General features: G+C 38.9%; 1 protein-coding gene across 3 annotated transcripts in view; it reads right to left on the minus strand.

The window, feature by feature from the left end:
• The window catches only part of nlk2 (nemo-like kinase, type 2), a 135,169-nt gene that overhangs the window by 53,115 nt on the left and 63,186 nt on the right, over window positions 1-18,868 (minus strand). For all 3 annotated transcript variants that reach the window (XR_008725690.1, XM_055657584.1, XM_055657582.1), the window contains exon 3: window positions 10,360-10,415. Coding sequence is in view for 2 of the 3 variants with exons in the window: in XM_055657584.1 (XP_055513559.1) it covers window positions 10,360-10,415 (56 nt within the window). In the remaining variant the exon portion in view is untranslated. The remainder of the gene's footprint in view (window positions 1-10,359; window positions 10,416-18,868) is intronic.

An 18,868-nucleotide genomic window follows, 5' to 3' on the forward strand; every position in this document is an offset into this window, starting at 1 on the left:
TGTTCCTACCTTTCCAACCAATCCCACTTCATCTCTCTCCACAACCACACCTCTGCTACAGCCACTGTCACTCAAGGCGTTCCCCAAGGCTCCGTTCTCGGTCCCCTCCTCTTCATCATCTACATCCTCCCCCTTGGTCATATACTCCGTCACTTCAAACTGGACTTCCATTGCTATGCTGATGACACCCAGATCTATCTCAGCACCAAGTCCCCCCACCACCCCCATCTCTCCCATATCAACTCCTGCCTGTCAGCCATCAAATCTTGGATGCAACTCAACTTCCTTAAATTAAACAGTAACAAAACAGAATTTCTCCTCAATGGCTCAAAATCAACACTTACCAAAATTAACCACCCCACTCTCACTATTGACGGCACCACTGTCTCCCCATCTCCTCAGGCCTGCAACCTTGGCGTGATCTTTGACTCAACCCTCTCCCTTGAGCCTCACATCCGCCATGTTGTCAAAAAATCATTTTTCACCTCCGCAACATTGCCAAAATCAGACCCTCTCTCACACCCCCCGCTGCTGAAAGACTCATCCATGCCTTCATCTCCTCCCGACTGGACTACTGTAACTCTCTTCTCTTTGGCATTAATTCCAGCAACATCAACCGACTCCAACTGGTCCAAAATGCAGCCGCCCGACTCATCACCCACACAAAATCCTGGCACCACATCACCCCAGTCCTCAAAGAACTTCACTGGCTTCCCATTTCCCACCAGATCATCTACAAAATCCTGGTCCTCACCTACAAAGCCCTCAACCGCTTGCCCCCCCCCCCTTATCTCACTGACCTCCTACCAACCCTCACGGTCCCTCAGATCCATTTCAGCTGGTCTCCTCTCCATTCTGAAATCCAACCTCTGCTCTTTTGGAGACAGAGCCTTCTCCAGGGCAGCTCCCAGGCTCTGGAACTCCCTCCCACAATTGATCTGAAATTCTGAGTCCCTCACCATCTTCCAGTGCCGCCTCAAGACCCATCTCTTCACCTCTGCAAACCCTTAGTCCCTTGTCCCCCTCCCCTTCGCATCTCTGTCTTACTGCTCTATTTTGTTTTGTTCTTGACTCACCATGTTAAGCGACTTTGAGTCCTTGAAAAGCACTATACAAATAAAATGTATTATTATTATTATCTTAAGCTTGAGTGAAGATTGTACCAAAGAAAGAAATGTGCACAGTTCCTTTCACCACCTCAGGAAACATTTTCTACTTTAGAGCAATGAAGTGGCTATCATGATCTGCTATATTTAAATATTCATTTCACTGCTCTTTGATACCAATATTTCTAAACATGCAATTCCTGTTCCTTTGGATCAATCAGCGACGTGGAGAGGGGGAAACATGCTGCATGGGCATCAGCCTGTCCTCCATATGACATTGCCCAGGCTTGCATCCAACCAGGATGCATCACCCTTGGTCAGTCATGACCGAGGGGGGCCTACTAAACATGCAATTTGGAAATCAAATCAAGTGATAAATACTTAGCGGGGGAAAATGATAATTACATTGTGAAATTAAGTACGTTAAACTAACGACCCTTTTAATAACTTGGGTTGTTTCAGCACCGATTCCTACTTTACATCTTCTAAAGACAGTAAGCATTTAAGAATTTTCAAACATTTTGACAAATAAATGCATCAATTGGCGTACTAATTAACATACAATGGTGCTACATTTCTCTAATCTCTGGCAGGGTCTCAATTTATTCTGCTACTAGAGGGATTGCAGAACTGGCTTTTACTCTAGTGGATTCAGGAGAACGAGAACAATGAATCCCGACAAAGATTTTGACTGTGTCCTTTCTAGAGACCAATGCAGGTGTGCATCTTTTATTAGCCGAGGGTGAGATTGCGGTTATGGCACATGGATCAGCATGAATCAACACCTTCAAATGAGACTATTCAATACAATTCACGGAACAACACATCCACAATAATCAAGAAGACTCCAATCTACTTGCATAAAGATTATTCTAATCAAGATGAGATAATAATAATAATAATAATCTTATTTATATAGCACATTTTCAGTCAACTTGCATTGACCCCAAAGTGCTTCACATAATTACATTACATTACACACAGGCAAAGGTGGGTGAAGTGTCTTGCCCCAAGGACACAACAACAGTATGCACTCCAAGCGGGATTCGAACCGGCTACCTTCCGGTCGCCAGCCGAACACTTAGCCCATTGTGCCATCTGTCGTCCCAGCTACCTACAGCGCCATTTGCGGCACATGTGGCCAAAATCTGGGGTATTTTGTGCAAGATTAGCAGACAAACTCACCTCCTCTAACCTATCTACTGTATCCAGTGTTTCTGACGTGGCCTCCTTTACAGTGGTAACTCCAAGCATAGAGCTGGCGACTGTTTTGCCAAAAACCTGTGCTCGGTCGGCCAAGGCCTACCAGATCTCCCGGTAGCTAACCATTTTAACTGTGAAACATGAAATATTTCATGGACATGTCCGTTCCCACACTGACATTTCTGCCTTGGGCCTCCTCCATTGCCAGAATCCCACATGCAAACTAGAGGAACAGCACCTCGTATTCCCTAGAACAAGGAACTGTAGATACTGATTTACAAAAAAAGACACCAAGTGCTGGAGTAGCTCAGCAGGTCACGAAACATCTCTGGATAACATAGATAGGTGACGCTTCGGGTCGCAATGTCATATTCCCCTTGGATAATGGATGATGAATGCATTGATGTTTCGATGTTTATGCCAAATATATTCACAGATCTTAAGTGCAGTGTCATTTTTTTACTGCAGGAAAGCAATCTTTTTAAATCTATAGAACTCAAATAGCAGCATCAAAGATGATCAAACATGTATGGGCCAGGGGGAGACAGAGGTTCTGCTTGAGTATTGCTGGCGCCAAAGAAGCTGGTCTCAAGATTTTTTATCAAGCGGGAAGACTGATTAGAAAAGGGTGTGGAAGTAAACAGGAGAACATATTCAGAAACAAACATTAATAAACAAACAATCTATTGATTTAGTTTACTAGTACTAGTTTAGTTCATGTCTCAGACAGCATCAACCTTAAACATGTAGAATTTGGTTTAAACAGAACCAACCTTAAAAAAAGAAATACAAATGAAAAAAACAAGGCATGGAGGAGGAAAGATCCTTTTCAAGGTTACCACTGTTACTTTTCCACACAATATCTCATTTTAGATTCAAATATTTAGAAACATCCAGTTCAGCTGCTTTTACATCAATGGGCAGCCAGCCCCATGAGAGAATAATCAATTCAGCTGGGAGATTTTCTATACAAAATCAACATTTTGTGCTTCCTATATAGAAATTATGAAAGAATTATGCTGCTTTTTTTTTTTAAATGCCAGCAAAAATGTTAAATTGAACCACTGATTCAGGAATGGTATTGGTAATGTTATCTTAGTTCTGGAAAATGTAATACTTCTCTGCTATATTTCCTGAAAAACATGAGCGCTGCTGTAATTTCTACATGATGAAAACAAAATGTATTAAAATGGCCTTTAATAAAATCTGACAATGTGTACTTTAACCTCATGTGATTTTTTTCTATTACAAATCTCAAATTGTGGAGTACAGAGGCAAATAAATAAATGACGGGTCTTTGTCCCAAACATTATGTAGATACTGGAATTAGCAATCTTCTATTAAGTAGTTCCACATGGGCTCAGATTTCAAATGGCCCCATATCAATCATCTAGTTTTTTGAGCACTCTTCGTGAAAACTTAAATTAAATGCTGTTTTTATACACAGAAAATCCTGTAAATCTGTATAGCCATCTCAACTGCCATGACAACAGATTGCTCAAATAAAAGTTCTCAAGCACCTGCACTGCTGTTGATCCAAATGTGAAACTGCTACACATTAACAAATTCTTAACGCAAACTCAAAGATGCCATTCATTTGAACAGAATCTGATTACTGTCTCCAGATAATTTAATTGAGGGGTCGGAGCTTGGAACAGAGTCAGTGTTTACTTTTTGTTTCTAATACGTTTGAATTCACCAAGCTTGAACAGATGGTGTCTGACAAGGTCCTTTTTTTTTTTTTTTTTTTTAAAATGCTTCTGTAGTTTAATAATAAGACTGCCCAGTCCTGGCTTCAGTAGGTTTCAATACTTCAAACTGGATATATTGGAGGGTTTTTTTTCCTGTACTATTTTGGGGTTTGACCAATTTGCATATCGTGATTATTATCAAACTACTTCAGAGAACAAATATTTCATTCTTTTTGGTAAAAGTGATCCTTTAGCTGATGAGGGAAGATTGAAATATTAACCGTATTTCAACCAGTGAAAATATATTTTTATTACAAGAATGCGAAATGTCAACAGAATCTTTTCAATGAATGATTAACTCCAGTGTTGGTTTATAAATCTCATCTAAAAAATAACACCAAGTCAGATCACTATAGTTTTATGACTAGAATTTACAACAAATAGCAATATAAATCAAGCTGCAACCTTCAAGGACTTGGGTATCCAGCAGCAGTTATCATTTGAAAAGGTTACTTGGACATTAAATCATTCATCTTTTTTGGGGATCACCAAAATATAGTACAGCACAAGTGAAGAATGGAATCATAAATCACATCGCTATCATTTTCTCAAAAAAACAAAAGGCTCCTGACCTACAAGTCCTACCGTCACGGGAATGAAACCAGTAAGGAGTTAGTTTGACAAAGAAATTATATTTGTTCCAAAGTATTTCCTCAAATCTTCGACCTTTAAAGTTGGGAGGGGGAGGTGCTCTTTTTTAGGATCATTACAATATCTTAAAATCTCTCAAAATGTGGTGATTCAAAAAGAGCTTAATGAAATACAGTATCCTAGCTTAATTTAAATCATATGTAGAACTTCCTCCCTGTGCTCAGTACCGTGGCATTGTTTCACTCCTCACAAACTCAATTCAATTAACGACATGAGCAAGGACTTGACAAATACTCTAAATGTTCTGGACAAGATAGGACAAAAGAGTATAGAGATATCCAAAGCATTGTGAAAGATGTATTTGTAAAGAAGCTTTTGTTCCCAAGCATGGAAGATAGCAAAACAAAAACCGTTCAGAATTGTGCTATCATGACGGCATAGTGAGAGCAGGCGTAATCTGAAAATAGACACAATAAACTGGAATAACTCGGCAGGTCAGGCAGCATCTCTGAAGAAAAGGAATAGGTGACGTTTCAGGTCGAGACACTACTTCAGACAGTCAGGGGAAAGGGGAACGAGAGATATAGATGGTGATATAGAGAGATATAGAAGATCTGAAGTTGAGATACTCAAGATTAATTATTGGACTGTGAAGGGACAACTATGGAAAACCTTGAAATTATGATGGTACATGACACCAGTGGATTTGAAATAAATCAATTACGGCTGTGTGAAATTAATGTACAGGTGATATGGATTGTTCAAGGATCAAACATGACGTTGAAAACCCATGCCAAAGCTATATACAAATGCAGTAAACATAGGCAAAAGTGTGAAGCAGAAAAATGAGGCAATTAAAAACTTGACAATTAGTTGCATCAGGACTGCAGCGTTATAAAGTCTCAACACTCCATCCGGAATTTTAAACAAATTAACCCATTTCTTGTATCTTTCACCAACAATTGCAGCTCGCTATTTAAATTGAAGCAACCTGTAAAACTGCAGAAAATGGACGTTATCATTTTCTGAAGAAGGGTTTTGGCCCGAAACGTTGCCTATTTCCTTTGCTCCATAGATGCTGCTTCACCGGCTGAGTTTCTCCAGCATTTTCTGTCTACCTTCAATTTCCCAGCATCTGCAGTTCCTTCTTAAACAAACTGCAGAAAAGTCATGTTTTCAAAAGATTTTCTTTTCATTCTCATAGTTTGTGCACAATTATTTTAAAAGTTATAATACCGTTATATACACGTTTTCAGAATTTTATGATGCAATGCTAGTCTTCATAAAAATGATTATAAAAATTAAAGCATACACAAAGGTATTATTTTGGGGATTTATAATTAAGCACTCTCCATGTCACTCTGCATTGTAGCTGCTTATTGTTATTTCAATTATAGAGTGCAGTCATTATAGGGAGACAGTCCTTGAGATGCTGTGGGGCCAGGTTAAAAAATCAATCCTTTGCTAAATGTTCTAATGTTCACAAACTACTTATTAACAGTGATACGACTCAAAACGTCACCTGCCCATCCCTCCAGAGATGATGCCCGACATACTGAATTAGATCAGCAATGTGTTGACATGTATTTAACTATCAGCATGAAGCTAAACTTTAATATTCAGAAAAATCTGCAAGAGTATATTAGAATGTGGCATTGGGGGACATTTAAAATTGATACACTTGCAAGATTTTCAATTTTCGAATGTAATTTTTGGCTTCGACAAATAATAATGCTAAGCAAGCAGGATGACAACAGGAAGAAACTTGTAATATAGCTGTAATGATATTTGTTAACCACTGTAATTTATATACACAACAATGTTAATTTAACATTCCCACCATTCAAAAAGTTCACTGTAAAGTTTCAGTCTCGTTTTAAAACCAAACATTTTACTTTTAATACTAGTTTATTCACATTAATTTCAAAGCTAAACTCTATACAATTGTGCATATTATTGGAATATAAAAGCAATATTTGGTTGACCTCAGTTCTGTTGACAAATTAAAACTAAGTTTCCTCTCTTCCCCACTGGGAACAAAACCAATGAACTGTGTAGTGCAACATAGTGATAAAGTCAGAGGCTATCTCGTATGAAAAAGGCACGTATTATATGGAAAGAGAACAAAGAGGGAGGAAGAAGGATAAAAATAAATTCTTACCCTCCCCCACCCAAAATAATTAAAATGCATTTAAAAACTTGCAAGAAATGGAGTAACTATCATACCATCATGCCATATGTCGATTCAAATAACTTTATCATGCAATAATTTGCCCAGCTTATGATATCTAATTTCCAAGGGCAAATACAAATTTCTATTAAATTTGTAGCAGGGAAAAAAATAGTGTTTCTAAACTATATGCCACATATTGTGGTTATAACTTCAATAATTCTCAGGAAGCTATTAATATCCACAATGGCCCTTTAGCACATGCTTAGTTATATTGTAGTATTTTTTGGAATCACATTTCCATTTGAAAATTTTCCCTGTTTATCATTTCCAGCAATATCAATTCAATTGATGACATTCCGTGCATGTTCTGCCCCTTTATGTAACCTTTAGGGGGCATCCATTCATCAATTAACCACATAGTTAGGCAATACAAAAGTATACTTGGAGATCATGAAAATTTGAACTAAAAATTCATCACCACAATTGACAGATTTATTTCCGAAAAACAGCTTTGTAAAAAAAAAAAAATATTCACTTAGAATTTTCAGAAATTAAATTTAAAGAGGCACCATGTTCTGAAGTTGTTTTTATTTCTGTTAAAGTTGCTTAAGTCACTTGACCAGTTTAAGGAAAATTTATCACCATATGGAAAATAGAGACTTAAAAAATCAAATACTAATCAGACGTACAGTTGTTGTGTGGCTGATTGACTGAATTTCCCTGGGGAAGTATTTCACAAGCAAAACAGTCTTAATACCAATACCATGCTCCGAAAACTGATAAATACTTTGTTTCCCTTTCACGGTACTACTCAAATAATTTTAATTCCTTGATTATCATTTTTATATTTGCAAAACTATGTGAAACGTAATCGATGATTTACTGTTCACTGTACTTGGATGTCATTTTGCGCATGACAATGTTTTCATAATTTTAGGTATTATTTTCATGTTCACAATGTACAAAGAATGCCATAGTAGTTTGAAGGAGGGGTGCCAAATAGAGGAAAAATGTTCATAGATTCCTGAACTGACCTGCAGTTACATATTCACATTTAACAAAATCAGGGCATAACAGGAAAAATAGTATTGAGAGCTTTATAATTTCACAATTTAGAGAGATGGTATTAACTACGCGAAAAAAAAAGTTAATTCTATTGCAAGCTGCCACTCATTTAAATACATGGCCAAATTAGCTGCATTCTATTATGGCCTAATTGTTCATAGGAAATGGCAAGACTTTGAGTCAATGCCCTCAAAACTCGATTAAATGCAATTTGTTTTCAGTGGCTGAAAGGGCACCCAATGCATTTATCCGTTGAATTTTAAAGGCTTTTGTAGACAGATTATTGTGCTCAATCATTTTCAAGTCCCCATCGAAATAGATATGAACAAAAATGGTTCAAAGCAGCGAGTCAGTTTGCTAACAGCATAAACAGAAAACTATCATATCTGCAGAAGAATGCACGAAACAATGTTTCATTAGAAAAATTAGACTTCACGGGCATGGCATTTGCAGTACCTAAATCAAAAACCTCAAAATGAAAGAATATTTATTAACTAAATGGTTGCCAATTACAAATACTAAGACCTCTACAAAGCACACAATTGTAACAGGTAGTTATAATTATGAAGAAATGAAGAATCTAATGTAAATTACCATCAATACCCATATCACTAGTGATAAATCAATTCCAAAGAGGATTTCAAAGAGGAGCCCCAACAATGCTCATGGAAGCCACTAGCATCAGTCGTATAAAAGGAATTTGATGCTAACGTAGAAAATTTGATGCGTGTTTTTCTGCAATAATCGTTAAATTGAAAGTGGGAATGAAGAATCGAGCTCAGAAATAATATACCTGGACCAAAGTGGGAAGAATGAAAAATAAAGGAACAGGTTTGTTGCGGAAAGGAAAACTTGACTGCAAGCAGCAATGATAAGAAAGTAGATCAGACAAACAGGAGGGTACGAAGTCCCCGTGCTATTGCAAAGCTGGAAAGAGATTTCCCTTTTGGCTACCTATGCACTACAATATTTTTCTTTGTTCGAATACCTCGCAGCACTGAGGGGACGAGGGATTTGCTAGGGGCAGAAAATCTACTGATTGGTGTAAATGGATAAGGACAAGATGACACCTGCTATGCATTTAAGGAGCCAGTTTTTCATTTTGCTGTTTCATGGTTGTTCTATCATTGCCTAAAGCCCCACCATCACACTGTTATATTGCACAAAGCTCTTCTGTTGCACACTGTTTTGATTCTACAAGTGATTGCAATCATCTCCTTGAATTCAAAATCTTTTGATCACTTTACATATTTGGTTAAGTGTTGTGCTATTTTTCCCCCTCAATATTAATTATGGAACTATTTGTTTATCAGGAGCAAGTGGGTGCCCAGAGAAAGAGTGGGACCTCTTAGGGAACAAACAAGTAATCCCAGTGTGGACCTGGACAATGTAGGTAAGATCCTAAATTAAGCATAAGGAAAGCAATGAATTAGTGATGGGTATGTAGTTAATCTCGAGGTCAGTTTTGTGCAGGAGTTAGACACCATGTGATACATGAGGGTTAATAAATCCACAGGACTCGATGAGATCTATCCCATGTTGCTATGGAACCCAAGGAAGGAGACAGCAGGGGCCTTGACAGATTTTTTATTAAACAACCTAATTAGTTACAAGCAAGGCGCTAGAAGATTGCAAAATAGATAATGTTGTTCCTTTACCTTTGAGGGAGGATATGGTAGATAACTACAGGTCAGTAAGACTTAAATCAGTGGTATGAAATACCAAAGGAGAGGTTTTATATACCTTTGGAAAGGCAGAGGCAGATCAGGGATAGTTAGTATAGCTTTCACCAATCACCTAGTTTGAGATATTTAAATGGGCAAGGCACAGAAATATAAGGTCCCAAGGCAGACAAATGCAAATAGTGTAGATGGGGATCAAAAAGGTCAATACGGAGACGATAAGCTAAAGAGCCAGTTTCCATATTGCAGAACTCTCTCACTAATACAAGTAGAAGACAGCAGCTATTTGGCCCTTTCTGACAAACAAGATGTGACTGATCTTTTGCCTCAGCACATATTCCTGCAAAAACACCAAATTCCTCAATTTTCTGAATACTTCAAAATGTATTGATTTGCTGCGAATGTACTTGGTGAACAGCCTCCATGCTCTTCATCGGCAGTAACTTTCAAGAAATTCACTGCCCTCTGAACAAAGAAATTCCTTTTCACCTCTTCCCAGAATGACCGCCACTTGAGACTGACCCAAGACACATTTTTTATAGTATACACACTAAAAAATAGCATTTAAATAAACTTTGGTTAGAGAGGAGAAACAACTTTGAAAAGACATTCTACATCAATGTATAGGAAGGAGGCAGCCATGATGAAGTGAACAGGTATTTTCTCTGCACCATGACTCAAACATGCAGCTTCATAAAATCAATCAAAATTCAAACTATATTTTCACAAAGAACAGAAATGGACAGTTGCAGTAACTTCAGAAATATTATATTTGAGTGGTAGGATACATTTCTTCAAAGTAGTCAATGTGTGGAGGTTGAAGTATATCAAGTGCAGAGAGCACCTGAAACAGAACAGAAAAGGCAATTAGTGTTCATATTACACTATACAGTCCCAATTACAAATCAAATACAACTTTAAATAACATTTTAGTTTGCATCAAAGTTGATGGGTTATTGGTTTATAATCCTTTGAAAAGGACAGATTACTCAATTATGTCAAAACAGCTTGAAGTCTGCAAGCTTCACTATCAAAACTGAGGCTTAATACAGAACAATATTAGTTTGTGTTCATGCACCTGTGCACAATGGCTTAATACTTAGTAAATTCTGTACCCATCTGTGCAGTGCATCTGGATGGCAATGACCTCTAGATTGGTGAGAGACAGGCAAGCATTTATATAATCAATCTGCTAACCAAAAGTCAGGGTTTTTTTCCCCCACAAAGTCAAGCAGCCAAATTTCTCTACTTCATTATGGAAGAATACAAACTTCGATATTTGAAACATGCAATTCAGTCATATAATCTTTGCTGTTGAATTGCTCTTGTACGTTGCAAGAACGTTGAACTTGCAAAGGATCAAACCTGCCAAAACTATCCATCGAATCATAGCCTGAGAATGCAAAACACTACAGTCCACAGCGAGGATTTATCTTTGGCCCTATTTCTAATCTGAGAAGAGGGATTGGGTTCCACAGTGCACATATTTATGTCACCACTTTTGATGCTTCAACATTCTCTAAAACATCACATTGCATGTCCAACACTCAAGATGAGCAAAAGTGTCTAAATACTGGTTTAGAAGATTGGAGTTATTTTAAATAACTCCAATCTTCTTCCAGGTAACTATCTGAATGCGAACCAGACAGTTGATCACCGTAATCATATTTGAACCCAATTTGAGATGCAGATTACACGTGTGCTATCATTAATTTTGCTGTTTCCATTCATTTTCCATCACCAGGCTCTACCCTTGCTTCATCATGCTACTAATATCCTCACCCATGTATTGAGTCAGCCTCGCTCAATTTAGTCAGAACTTTGGTGCGCACCTCCAAACTTGTGCCACGAGTTATTAATCCATCACTCCTGTGCTTGAGGATATACCACTGCTGCCAATTAAGAGAGTCCCAAGTGGCACTTTCTTTTTCAAATCTCATGCTTTTATTCCTCCTCATCTCTAATCTTCTCCAACCTGATAACCTTCAGTTTTGGTTTTCTGGAATTCTAATCCGTGGCTCATCAGGTAATCTGTTCCTTTGGCTGCCAAGCTTTCAAGTCCATGATAAACATGGGCGGCACAGTGATGCAGCAGTAGAGCTGCTGCCTTGCAGTGCCAGAGATCAAGGTTCGAACCCGACTACAAGTGATGGCCATATATGGAGTTTGTACGTTCTCCCTGTGACCTTGTGGATTTTCTCTGGGGGCTCCCGTTTCCTTCCGCACTCCAAAGTACAGGTTTGTTGGCCAATTGGCTTCGGTTAAATTGTCCTTAGTGTGTAGAATAGTGTTTTATGTACGGGGTAATCACTGGTCGGCGCAGATTAGGTGGGCCGAATGGCCTGTTTCTATACTGCATCTCTAAAGTCTAAACATATGCATGCAGGTCAAATCCAAGTGCAGAATGGTCCCATCCAGTCCACCTTGTGCATGCAGTGAACCATTTGCGTTCGCCATTTCCCCCATCCACAAAATGCTGTAATATTTAAGGCTTTCGGAGAACCCAATTAAATTGCTTCTCACCTATTGACCAGCTGGTCCACAAAGAATCTGTACAAGTCCTCACACCTGGTGATCGACCTAGCTCAGAACATTAAAAACCCGTTCACATTTAAGTCTAGTTGCACAAGTTCCTTTCATGCAATAGTATACATCACAATTCAAAAGTAAATGCTGGAACTCGGTTGAGAAAGGGTCCCAGATTCAAAACATTAAAAGTTTTCTTCCAACAGATGCTGCTTGACCGAGATCTTCTTGCATTTTCTGTATTGTTTCAAATTTCAGCATATGTAATTTTATTTCCAGCAACTCAATGCTCTTCAGTTGGCAGCAATTGAAAGAATTGACCAGTGCAAGGCACGCTGAAGACCATGCTTAGATCATGCTGTCAGCACAACCTAACATCAGCAACAAGTAAACAGTGATTATTGACCCAAGGAAGTGAGGGAGGGTAAACACAATCCAGCTGTCATCAAGGAACTGCTGTACAGGTGCTCGAAAGCTTCAGGTTCAGAGGCAACCGCATTACCACCCACCTAACCACCTCCCTTCATAGATCTAGTGATCAAAAAAGTGCAGCAGCATATTTACTCTTGTAAAATGGAGCAGGTCCATAAGGATTCTCCCGAACCTCTATAGATGCACTATTCAAAGTATTCTGATGGGATGCATCTCAGCCTAGGATGGCAACTGTTTTGTTCTTGACCACTTGTCCTGCAGGGTTGCGAGAACAGCCCAGTCCATCACAGTGTGATGACTTCCTCCATCCAGTCCATCTTCATGATGCATTGCATCAGGAAGGCTGGAAATGTAGTTAAGGATGCCCGTCACCCTGGGTATTCCCCTTTCTCTCTTCCACACACTGGAAAGTATAGGACAATGAAATCCTGGATATCGAGACTTAAGAACAGTTTCTATCCCACAGTCATCAGACTTCTGAACGAATCACATCTTCTTCCCAGAGATGCTGTACATGGAACAGAACAGTAGAGCACAAGAAAGGGCCCTTTGGCCCACAATGTCACTGCCAAACACGATACCCGAGTTCAACTAATTTCCTCTGCTTGCACATGATCCATATTCCTCTATTCCCTGTATATCCATGTGCCTTTCTTAAGCCTTTTCCACACCACTATTGTATCAACTTCCTCCACCATCCCAATACACCATTCAGGCACCCACTGTAAAAAAAAAAAAACTTTCCTCGCACATCACCTTTAAGCTTTCTCTCTGACCTTAAAGCTATGCCTTCTAGTATTTGACATTTTCACCTTGGTGTGTGGGGGGGGGGGGGGGGGGAAAAAGGTTCCAACTGTATCTATTCTCACATAATTTTATATGCATCCATCAGGTCTCCCCTCAACCTGCAAAGTTCTAGAGAAAACAAGTTACCATGCTCTCTCACTCTTCACTCTACATAATTGGTTCTTCCATTATTGCATGATTTTTGCACTACTTCATATTCGATTGCAATCTCTGCACCATTTTCCTGTTTTGCATTTGACATTAAATTAATTTGAATCTGAAGAAATGCATAAGAAGCATTACATCAAATCAGCGCTAATAAAGACACAGATTAATGTTTAACTTTAGATTTATAGTGACTCTTTGGCACAGTGCTCCATTCTAAATCCAAGCCTTGAATGTAATCTACTTTGGGTAAGGTATTACTTTGCTTTTACTTTGCTGCCAGCATTAGTACCAGAATTGAGGTTTTCTGGTAAATGGACACAATGACTGAGATCACAATTTTAAAAAAAAAGTGTTACATACTTCTAGATTGCAAGTAAAATAAAATTACCAAGTCACTTCAATTACCAAGTCACTTTTAAAAATAAATTGATCTCACCACTGTACAACTCCAAGCATAAAGCTCACACTATCTATTATTCTTGCAATTAATGATCACTGACAAACTTATCTTAGGAACCAAAGATGAAGGTGGTATATTGTTGTATATTAAGCAGATAAATTCTAGAAATAGGCTCAAAATATCATGATATGATCTGCGACTGATATGATCTTCAAAACTCAGATTCCGTGGTACAATCATACCACTAGCAGTCTAACTAGAGGTTGCAGTTGGCATATTTCAAAGTTCAGGGGAAATTTGTAACTGGAGACACAAGGATCATCAATTTGAATAGCCAATACAATTTTGACGATCTGATTTTTCAAATTTGCCATCAAATCAATTTACTATTATTAACATCTCAAAAAACTTACTCCAATTATTGAGGAAATTTAACATTAAACAGTGCCAAATGTTGAAAGATAAATACTTCTAAATTATTCACCTTGATAAATGATTCATGAGTTTCTATACAAATATTAATGGGCCTGTACTATAGAGGTAGAAACCTCCTGCATCTACTTCCCACTAAAAATTAAAAGAATTCGCTAACAGCTTTGATAAAATTAATTTTGTAGACAGTTTCCTGAATAAATCTGTTGGATCATTTTTTTTGCAAATCATATGACATCAATTATTTGAACTGTACTGACTTTAAGTAGAAGTAAATAACATGTGTGTTAAAAGTGTGCTAAATTGTCCAGGAATTAGTAGGTTAACATACGATGAGCATTTGGTTGTACTGGGCCTGTACTCTCTGAAATTTGGAAGAATGAAGGGGAACCTCATTGAAACAAACAGAATAGTGAAAGGTTACACAAAAAAGCTGGGATAGAGTGGATGTGGAGAGGATGTTGTTTCCACTGGATGGAATGTCTAGGACTAGAGGTCATGGCCTCAGAATTAAAGGACATTCTTTTAGGAAGATGAGGAGGAATTTCTTTAGTCAGAGGGTGGTGAATCTGTATAATTATTTGCCACAGACTGTGGAGGCAAAGTCAGTGGACATATTTAAGGCAGAGATGGAGATTCTTGATTAGTACGGGTATCAGAGGTTATGGGGAGAGGTCATGGAAATGGGGTTAGGAGGGAGAGATAGATCAGCCATGATTGAATGGCAGAGTAGACTTGATGGACCGAATGGCCTAATATCATTCCCCTCACTTATAATCTTATGATTTAAATTAATTAAAAATAACAGTATGTCAGAATTTAAACAAACTTAATATGCCACAAATTTGTAAACTGTCTAGATTGGTCCGCTGGTTAAACGGCTTTGTAGTTCCAAACAGCACAGAAACAGGTTCTTCAGCTCGCCACATCCGTGCCAACCAACAGACTCCATCTATACTATTTCAATTTACCAGCACTTGGTCTGCAGTTCTCACGCACTCATCACAACAATTCGTACAATGAGTACCTGCCTCCATTCAATGGTGCTTTATTGTCATATGTGCACTACACAGTGAAATTATTTTTGCATAGATCACATAAACACAAGTCACCATAATGGATATTATTCAGTGGATATGTTTAAGGCAGAGATAGATTCTTAATTAGTACAGGTGCCAGAAGTTATGGGGAGAAGGCAGGAGAATGGGGTTAGGAGGGAGAGATAGATCAGCCATGATTGAATGGCAGAGTAACTTGATGGGCCGAATGGTCCAATTCTACTCCTATTCCTTTTGACCTCATGACCTTATAATTTGGCGCCATGTACGACGAATCCGAAGTCTTGTCCATGCATGTGGCCGATGTACTGGAGCAGCTCCGATCCAGGTTACTCTCTACTGCTCGGCCCACAAACCAGCTTCCCTCTCCTCTCCTCGCCTGGCCGACTGACTGACTGACTGTGTCCTGCGGCCAACTTTGAAGGCATTGAGGCAATTCCCTGGTCCGTCTCCTACTGGCCCACTCTTCGCGTCTGTCATCTCCACCGGCTCCCTCCTCGTCTTCCGGGTTGAGCTCAGCTGCTTCCGAGCTTTCCCCCGGCAGGTCATGGCCCACTACGTCATTCTTTGCGGCAGTAAGTCAGGCCTGCCGCTGAGCGTGACCATGGGTGGGGGAGATGGGGGCTCACCAGCTCCTCCTTACAGGCCGCTCATCCCACTCTGGGCCCAACATACCTCAATGCTCATCATATATATCTTACCTATATTAGAACTACCAAATTATATCACTTCACAGTAATTTGAATTACTGTGCGCTCCATAATCTTTGGGTCAAAGGCCCTTTATTTAATTATTTGCCTCTGTACTCCACAATTTGAGATTTGTAATAGAAAAAATTACGAGTGGTTAAAGTGCACATTGGCAGATTTTAATAAAGGCCATTTTTACACATTTGGTTTCATCATATAGAAATGACAGCAGTGTTTATACATAGCCTCCCATTTCAGGGAAACAACGTTTGGGACATAGCAATGTCATGTAAATGAAAATATTTAGTATTTTGTTGCATACCATTTGCATGCAATGACTGCTTGAAGTCCGCGATTCACAGTTGCTGGGTGACTTCTCTGGTGATGCCCTGCCAGGCCTGTATTGCAGCCATCTTTAGCTTATGCTTTTTTGGGGGCTAGTCCCCTTCCGCTTTCTCTTCAGCATATAAAAGGCATGCTCAATTGGGTTCAGATCAGGTGATTGACTTGGCCACTCAAGAATTGGCAATTTTATTAAGCTTTGAAAAACTCCTTTGTTTATTTTAGTAGTATGTTTGGGATCATTGTCTTGATGTAGAACGAACCACCGACCAATGAGTTTTGAGGCATTTGTTTGAACTCGAGCAGATGGGATGTTCACTTCAGAATTCATTATGTAGTCGATACACTTCAGAATTAATTATGCTACTACCATCAGCAGTTGTATCATCGATGAAGTCAAGTGAGCCAGTACCTTCAGCAGCCTTACATGCCCAGGCCATAACACCCCCACCACCGTGTTTCACAGATGAGGTGATATGCTTTGGATCATGGGCAGTTCTTTCTCTCATCAACACTTTGCCCTTGCCATCACTCTGATATAAGTTAATCTTAGTCTCATCTGTCCATAAGATCTTTTTCCAGAACTGCGGTTGCTCCTTTAAATACTTCTTGGCAAACTGTTAGCTGGCCATCCTATTTTTGCGGCTAACCAGTGGTTTGCATCTTGCAGTGTAGCCTCTGTATTTCTGTTCATGAAGTCTTCTGCGGACAATGGTCATTGACAACTCCCCACCTGACTCCTGAAGAGTGTTTCTGATCTTCGGACAGGTGTTTGGAGATTTTTCTTTATTATAGAGATAATTATTCTGTCATCAGCTGTGGAGGTCTTCCTTGGCCTGCCAGTCTCTTTGCGATATTAGTAAGCTCACCAGTGCTCTCTTTCTTCTTAATGATGTTCCAAACAGTTGATTTTAGTAAGTCTGAGGTTTGGCTGATGTCTCTAACAGTTTTTTTCTTGTTTCTTTTCTCAGTCTCATAATGGCTTCTTTGACTTTCATTGGCACAAGTTTGGTCCTCATGTTAATAAACAGCAATAAAAGTTTCCAAAGGTGATGGAAAGACTGGAGGAAAGACTAGGTACTGAGAGCTCTCTTATACCTGTATTAAGCAGGCAATTAAACATACCTGAACAATTACAAATGCCTGTGAAGCCATGTGTCCCAAACATTATGGTGCCCTGATATGGGAGGACTATGTATAAACACTGCTATAATTTCCTCATGGTGAAACCAAAATGTAAAAAAAGTGGCCTTTATTAAAATCTAACAATGTGCAATTTAACCACATATGATTTTTTTCTATTAGAAATCTCAAATTGTAGAGTACAGAGGCAAATAAATAAATGATGGGTCTTTGTCCCAAACATTATGGATGTTCACTTTGCCCAATTTACCTTGCCATTGCCCTGTCTAAGCTACCAACTAATCAATATAATTCTGTAGCCCATGACTACCCTTACTTACAACACCATGACCAATTTTCACATAATCTGTAAACTTAATAATCATATCTCCAACATTCAAAGTCACTAATGTATATAAGAAGCAGGAAAGGATCCCAGCACTGATCCCTATAGCCCATCTAGTCACAGGCTAGAGAGCAACCCTCCACCATCACATCCCATCTCCAGTTATCAATTTAGGATCCAATTTGCTAACTTGCCTTGATCACTTAGGCTCTGTGGACCTGCTTTCCACATGGGACCGTTTCAAAGATCTTTCTGAAGTCAGCTACACTGCCTTTATCAATATTAATTCACATCTTCAAAAAACTCTAAATTAGCCAGAAACGATGTTCCACCAAATCCACACCTGATCTATCTGTGCCTTTTTAGCATCTCTTTGCTCTTCTTATTTCTTTAAGCATCTCCAGCACACTCTATGGAACAAAAGGGTCCTCCATACCTACAGTATGCCTTTTCTCCCTTCATTAAACCCTCTACCTTTTCTAATCCAGCTTTCAATGGAGTTTTTATCCTTGCCCTTCACCTTCACTTTGGCTCCAAACTCTTTCTTTACCAAAATGTAGAATGACCTTCTTCTCCGTTTCCAATCTACATTTGCCAGATCCCGTCTCACAATATTGAAATCATCCTTCCCCAGACGTTTGATCTCTGAACTATCCTTATCCATAATTACTTTAAAACTTACCCAGTTATTGTCACTATCCCCAAAGTGTTCTCCCACTGACAATTCATTCCCTTGTTCAGCCTCATTTTGAATGATATCTAGCATTGCGCCAGCAACTTAAAAATCCTCACTCAAAACCATGGAACTTCAACCTTTACATGTTGTATGTCATATTAGAAAGTGTTTTAATTAGGAGCAATAAATTCCCTTACCCGTCTCAGCTGAAGGATATCTCACCCACTTACAGCACTACACAACAAGCCAAGTGAGGTAAACCAAGCTGAAGACTCTGTATATCCGTATTTCCAGCAAAACCCGATTTTGTTTATGAATGA

Source organism: Leucoraja erinacea, chromosome 28, assembly GCF_028641065.1.
Source record: "Leucoraja erinacea ecotype New England chromosome 28, Leri_hhj_1, whole genome shotgun sequence".
NCBI classification, from domain to species: Eukaryota; Metazoa; Chordata; class Chondrichthyes; order Rajiformes; family Rajidae; genus Leucoraja; species Leucoraja erinaceus.